The following is a 6,921-nucleotide window of genomic DNA, read 5'->3' as shown; positions in this document are numbered from 1 at the left end:
AGCAGCAGCATTAGTAACAGTAGCAGCAGCATTAGTAACAGTAAGAGAAGCAGCATTAGTAACAGTGAAAGCAGCAGCATTAATAACAGTAAGAGCAGCAGCATTAGGAACAGTAAGAGAAGCAGCATTAGTAACAGTAGCAGCAGCATTAGTAACAGTAGCAGCAGCAGCATTAGGAACAGTAAAAGCAGCAGCATTAGTAACAGTAGCAGCAGCATTAGTAACAGTAAGAGAAGCAGCATTAGTAACAGTGAAAGCAGCAGCAGCAATAACAGTAAGAGCAGCAGCATTAGGAACAGTAAGAGAAGCAGCATTAGTAACAGTAGCAGCAGCATTAGTAACAGTAGCAGCAGCATTAGTAACAGTAAGAGCAGCAGCATTAGTAACAGTAGCAGCAGCATTAGTAACAGTAAGAGCAGCAGCATTAGTAACAGTAAGAGCAGCAGCATTAGTAACAGTAGCAGCAGCATTAGTAACAGTAAGAGAGGCAGCATTAGTAACAGTGAAAGCAGCAGCATTAGTAACAGTAAGAGCAGCAGCATTAGTAACAGTAAGAGCAGCAGCATTAGTAACAGTAAGAGCAGCAGCATTAGTAACAGTAAGAGCAGCAGCATTAGTAACAGTGAAAGCAGCAGCATTAGTAACAGTAAGAGCAGCAGCATTAGTAACAGTAAGAGCAGCAGCATTAGTAACAGTAAGAGCAGCAGCATTAGTAACAGTGAAAGCAGCAGCATTAGTAACAGTAGCAGCAGCATTAGTAACAGTAAGACCAGCAGCATTAGTAACAGTAAGAGCAGCAGCATTAGTAACAGTAGCAGCAGCATTAGTAACAGTAAGAGAAGCAGCATTAGTAACAGTAAGAGCAGCAGCATTAGTAACAGTAAGAGCAGCAGCATTAGTAACAGTAAGAGCAGCAGCATTAGTAACAGTAAGAGCAGCAGCATTAGTAACAGTAAGAGAAGCAGCATTAGTAACAGTAGCAGCAGCATTAGTAACAGTAAGACCAGCAGCATTAGTAACAGTAGCAGCAGCATTAGTAACAGTAAGAGCAGCAGCATTAGTAACAGTAGCAGCAGCATTAGTAACAGTAAGAGCAGCAGCATTAGTAACAGTAAGAGCAGCAGCATTAGTAACAGTAGCAGCAGCATTAGTAACAGTAAGAGAGGCAGCATTAGTAACAGTGAAAGCAGCAGCATTAGTAACAGTAAGAGCAGCAGCATTAGTAACAGTAAGAGCAGCAACATTAGTAACAGTAAGAGCAGCAGCATTAGTAACAGTAAGAGCAGCAGCATTAGTAACAGTGAAAGCAGCAGCATTAGTAACAGTAAGAGCAGCAGCATTAGTAACAGTAAGAGCAGCAGCATTAGTAACAGTAAGAGCAGCAGCATTAGTAACAGTAAGAGCAGCAGCATTAGTAACAGTGAAAGCAGCAGCATTAGTAACAGTAGCAGCAGCATTAGTAACAGTAAGACCAGCAGCATTAGTAACAGTAAGAGCAGCAGCATTAGTAACAGTAAGAGCAGCAGCATTAGTAACAGTAAGAGAAGCAGCATTAGTAACAGTAAGAGCAGCAGCATTAGTAACAGTAAGAGCAGCAGCATTAGTAACAGTAAGAGAAGCAGCATTAGTAACAGTAGCAGCAGCATTAGTAACAGTAAGACCAGCAGCATTAGTAACAGTAAGAGCAGCAGCATTAGTAACAGTAAGAGCAGCAGCATTAGTAACAGTAAGAGCAGCAGCATTAGTAACAGTAAGAGAAGCAGCATTAGTAACAGTAGCAGCAGCATTAGTAACAGTAAGAGAGGCAGCATTAGTAACAGTAAGAGCAGCAGCATTAGTAACAGTAAGAGCAGCAGCATTAGTAACAGTAAGAGCAGCAGCATTAGTAACAGTAAGAGCAGCAGCATTAGTAACAGTAAGAGCAGCAGCATTAGTAACAGTGAAAGCAGCAGCATTAGTGACAGTAAGAGCAGCAGCATTAGTAACAGTAAGAGCAGCAGCATTAGTAACAGTAAGAGCAGCAGCATTAGTAACAGTAAGAGCAGCAGCATTAGTAACAGTGAAAGCAGCAGCATTAGTAACAGTAGCAGCAGCATTAGTAACAGTGAAAGCAGCAGCATTAGTAACAGTAAGAGCAGCAGCATTAGTAACAGTAAGAGAAGCAGCATTAGTAACAGTAGCAGCAGCATTAGTAACAGTAAGACCAGCAGCATTAGTAACAGTAAGAGCAGCAGCATTAGTAACAGTAAGAGCAGCAGCATTAGTAACAGTAAGAGCAGCAGCATTAGTAACAGTAAGAGCAGCAGCATTAGTAACAGTAAGAGCAGCAGCATTAGTAAGAGTAAGAGCAGCAGCATTAGTAACAGAAAGAGCAGCAGCATTAGTAACAGTAAGAGCAGCAGCATTAGTAAGAGTAAGAGCATTAGTAAGAGTAGCAGCATTAGTAAGAGTAGCAGCATTAGTAAGAGTAGTATCTACCGGTAGGAATGGTCTGGCTCTTGACATCAACAAAGAGTTAGAAGGATCATCATAACCATCATCACGATTCTTATTCTTGTTGTTGTTATTGTTGTTCAACATGTCCCATCCTAATAAAGGTATATACCACTATAAATGTCGATATGATACTTACTATTTCGTTTATCATTATTATCCTTCAATAATGGATAATCTATGTTGGGTAATACAACATGCATTTGTCTAGGACCTCGAGGATTATTAGTGAATAATGTATTGGTATAGAAAACCCCTCCAATCTCAATCTTATCACCTTTACCTACAAAACCTAATGGGCTAACGATGATACGTGATGATGATGATGATGATGATGATGTTGATGATAACTATCACATTAATATTACCCAATATATATTGAGGACTTGCAGCCTCCTCCTTTTCTTCTTGTTGTTGATGAGTTTCATTATTATTATTATCGTGGATACCGGTAGAGTATCTATAGATAAGCATAAGAATAGAGTATGTATACATATATGATGATGATAGTAATATTATTATTACATTGTAAACTCTGTACCCATGAAATTACTTCTAACCTTTCCAATGTAATGAGGGACCTTATAATGAACATATCATGATATTAATTCTTCAATTGTTGTCGTTATTATTATTACACTACGTGACATCTCATCGAAGGTAGAACATGCATTAATTTGATAATTAGATGTCTTGTTCTTCTTCCTTTTCTTACTACACATTATACATTCACTATCACCATCGAGTACCAACTGATATCTAGGATACCATGACCCAAGCAATGATGATGATGACGACGATGACCTACGATAACGACGATCACTGCATGATAATAATAATCATTCTTATATGTTAATAATTACTACTACCTCCGATTTCTTAGAATACGACATTGTACAATAACCCCCTCAGGTGGAGGCCTCATAACTATCTTCATCTTCATGTCTCTCAATGATGAAGTATATGGTGGCAGTAAGGTGGTGCTTGTCGAGGAAGAATCACAAGGAAAAGGAGGCGAACCACCAGATTGGCAAATATTATTATAGCAAGACGACACGAGCTGAAGAGATGCCCTACTAGTATATGTTATACTGTGATGACTACTATTATTACTACTACCTCTTCTAATCTTCTAATAACAGTCACACGCTTGTCCTTCTGCTGCTGCTGCTGCTGCTGCTGTGGCTGACCATTATTATCATCATTCTGTGTAGTATTGTTCTTGGTAGTAGGAAGGTTTCTCTTTCCTGTTTCTTTGGTTGTTGTTAATGATGGTGGTGGTAAAGGGTCGAATATAGGTATGATACCAGCTTGCTGACAATACATGATAATGAGTAATAGGATACTATATATATTACAAACTACTACTTTTAACTTATCCCTTATATTACTAGTATTATGATTATAGTCATTCATATTACTATCATCATCAGATTGATGACAGAACGGATTATCATCATGTTGACCTGAAAGTAGTATGTATAGAAGATAGTAGGTATAGAGTGAGAGAGTACTCCTACTCTTCATTAATGAGATATCCTCCTCTACTACTACTCCATTAACTGTAGCATAATCATGTTCTTGTTGTTGTTGATATGGAGAAGTCGATAAACTCTGATATATGGTAGACATACACTACTAGTAGTGGTATCGTTATATCTCCTACTGATGATGATGATAATAATAACGACTTGTAAACTTGCTGCTGCTGTTGCTGCTGTTGCTGTCGCCGTCGTTGGGTATGAATTGCGAATCTATCCTGAGTATGAACGACATGAGCTATCTGTCCCTTATGATACCACTCCATTCTACTCTTAGTTGTTCATGTTGTTGTTCATGTTGTTGTTCATGTTGTTGTTCATAATGTATAATACTCTCAAAAGAATCAAGACTTGACTCTTCCTCCTGGGGTCCTTGAGTGGGATCTTGTATCGACCTATAATGTATAATTATGACCACATATGGCAACATCTAGTGCACCATGGGAGAAGGGTTTTAGGATGATGATAAGGGATCGTAGGTGGTTGGTTATGATCATGATTATCCTCCTTATTAGAGGAGGATATCTCATGGTCATCGTCATCATGCTGCTGTTGCTGGTGGTCGTCATGGAAAAAATTGGAGGATAGTAACATCTTGAGGATGATGGATATCAAACACGGCAGTTAAGGGCATTATAGTAACCAACATAACAACAACAACTAGTAGCAGGACCAGCAGCAACAGATATGTGAGATAGTAGTGGATGGATTCCATTCTCTATTGTGATGATGTCTATGGATCCAAGTACATAGCCGGTCATAACTAGTAGTCCTACTACTTTATCCCTTATAGTATGTCTCCTTATGGTTAATGTTAAGGTATATCATCAACAGCTTACATATCAGCCTTACATAATCGTTTATCATACTTCATTACGCTATACTCATATCTTTGGTCGTAGTCGTCGTCGTCAAACGCCCGACCGTTTTCTTCTATACTATCTCGTAGCAGCATGATCAACAACAGCAAGATTAAGGTTTGATTAAGTAGTAGGTTGGTAATACTTAATCATCGTAGCACTATTATAATCACCACGCAACTCGATCAAACGCCACGCAACGGTGAGGGGGGGCGAGAGCGAATCTCGCGCTGATGCAAGATGCGCACGCCATAAAAACTATCTGTCAGTCAGGATGGCTAGTGGTATGAGAATAGTATGAATTGAATGTAGTTAGATGGTAGTTGTTGATAAGTTAGGATATAATAGTATAATTATCATCATTAGCACACTATATTAGTGAGAAGTAACTAGTGATGTACCACAGTTGTTGGTATATATCTTCATGAATACTTCTCAAGAGGGACGAGGAGGAGAAGCCTTTGCTGGTCCACCTGTTGTATCAACAACAACAACACCTTGGTCTCGTACTAATGATAATATAATATTAAAACTATCACCACAAGAGTCTACCTATTATTCAACAGTATGGCAGTTAGCTGGACCTGATATGGGTGATTATATATCTGGTGAGCATCATCAGCATCAGCATCAGCAGGTCTACAACATCACCAAGAATGATAAAGTAGTATTATCATTATTCATTTATGCTATTATAGGTCCTAAAGCGGCATCTGTATTACAATTATCGGGATTGTCTAGGAATATACTTCATCAAATATGGGCTATAGCAGATAGAGAACAAGAAGGGAAGTTAGATGAGAATGGTAGTAGATTAATTATTATACATCAGCTTTATGATGATGATTATCATGGTGTCAGAGTTTAATATGGTATGCCGATTAATAGCCCATATGCAGTCAGGAGCATCCTCAGTAGATCCATCACTACTTAATCTAGAACCAGCTAGTCTACCTATATTTGATGGTAATAATAATATGATAATAATCATCAAGAATGGTATAATATGGTAGTAGGTCTATTCAATAACAACAATATATCAACAAAACCTAAGCAGACTGTAGCGGAGAAGTACCCAACCCAATCCTCAACAACAAGAAGAAGTCCTCATTTGGGTAATACTTGTACTATCAGGATGTATAGTAGTAGTAGTAGTAGTAGTAGTAGTAGTAGTAGTAGTAGTAGTAGTAGTAGTAGTAGTAGTAGTAGTAGTATGATTATGGATAAGGTACTACTACTACTACTGAGATGCGACCTAAGGATGCAGCCAAGTTGGCTATGTCTATGAAGGATCTTGGTATTGATCCATTAGACTTTGTACCAAGGACAGAACAACTGAGTGATAATAATAATGAAGAGGAGGAGGAGGGGGAGAAGGATAGTAATAGTTGTATAGCAATGGTTGGTGAGCTCATACAATTCGTCTTAGGTAATAATAATAATAAGAAGAAGTATAAGGATAAATGGGCACTTACTGATGAGGAAAAGCAGAAGTAATAGTCAGTAATAATTGTTAGAAATGTGGTATGAATAAGAATAGATACTCATCATTATTTATGGCATCTGATCCAAAAAGAAGTGGTTATATAACGGGTAAGATTGGTAAAGGTATATTCGAGAAAAGTAAGCTAAGTAAAGAAATGTTAAGCTTGTTATGGGAACTGGCTGATCAAGTAATATTATCTATTAACAACAACTACAACGATGATGATGATGATGTCTTAGGATAAGGATGGTAAACTGAATCTTAATGAGTTTATAGTAGCCATGCAGTTGATAAGTAAATGCAAGACTAAGGGTAGTAGTAGTATCATTATTATGTTACTAATGTATATATGTATAGGTTATGCTATACCAGCGATCTTACCTAAGTCGTTACAGGAAGTTATTGGAGAATCAATACCAATAAGATCCCTCATTGACAACTTGGATAATCATAAGCAGCAACAACAAGAAGAACAACAGTTAGAGGAGCATGAAGGATCTTCTCCCATGTTTGGTGATAAGAAAGAGTAATATCATCATCA

At 38.1% G+C, this 6,921-nt stretch overlaps 3 protein-coding genes across 3 annotated transcripts; 1 reads left to right on the top strand and 2 right to left on the bottom strand.

Moving 5' to 3' along the window:
* Positions 1-18: 18 nt before the first annotated feature.
* Pmar_PMAR008214 (Mucin-4, putative) lies at positions 19-2,588 on the bottom strand (the record flags this gene model as incomplete). The annotated part of the gene is made up of 1 exon (XM_002768984.1): positions 19-2,588. A coding segment is annotated over one exon (2,570 nt), but the record flags the coding sequence as incomplete, so codon positions are not given.
* A 44-nt stretch (positions 2,589-2,632) lies between these two features.
* On the bottom strand, positions 2,633-3,386 carry Pmar_PMAR008213 (hypothetical protein; the record flags this gene model as incomplete). Its single annotated transcript, XM_002768983.1, has 5 exons — positions 2,633-2,776; positions 2,862-2,953; positions 3,019-3,074; positions 3,132-3,203; positions 3,363-3,386. Coding segments are annotated over 5 exons (388 nt in total), but the record flags the coding sequence as incomplete, so codon positions are not given.
* A 2,756-nt stretch (positions 3,387-6,142) lies between these two features.
* Positions 6,143-6,910, top strand: Pmar_PMAR008212 (conserved hypothetical protein; the record flags this gene model as incomplete). Its single annotated transcript, XM_002768982.1, has 5 exons — positions 6,143-6,275; positions 6,324-6,387; positions 6,435-6,567; positions 6,620-6,692; positions 6,738-6,910. The coding sequence occupies 5 exons, from the start codon at positions 6,143-6,145 to the stop codon at positions 6,908-6,910; spliced, it is 576 nt and encodes a 191-aa protein (XP_002769028.1).
* Between the last annotated feature and the right edge of the window lie 11 nt (positions 6,911-6,921).

Source organism: Perkinsus marinus (assembly GCF_000006405.1).
Source record: "Perkinsus marinus ATCC 50983 genomic scaffold scf_1104296966738, whole genome shotgun sequence".
NCBI classification, from domain to species: domain Eukaryota; phylum Perkinsozoa; order Perkinsida; family Perkinsidae; genus Perkinsus; species Perkinsus marinus.
This window is presented reverse-complemented; position numbering and strand designations above follow the sequence as displayed.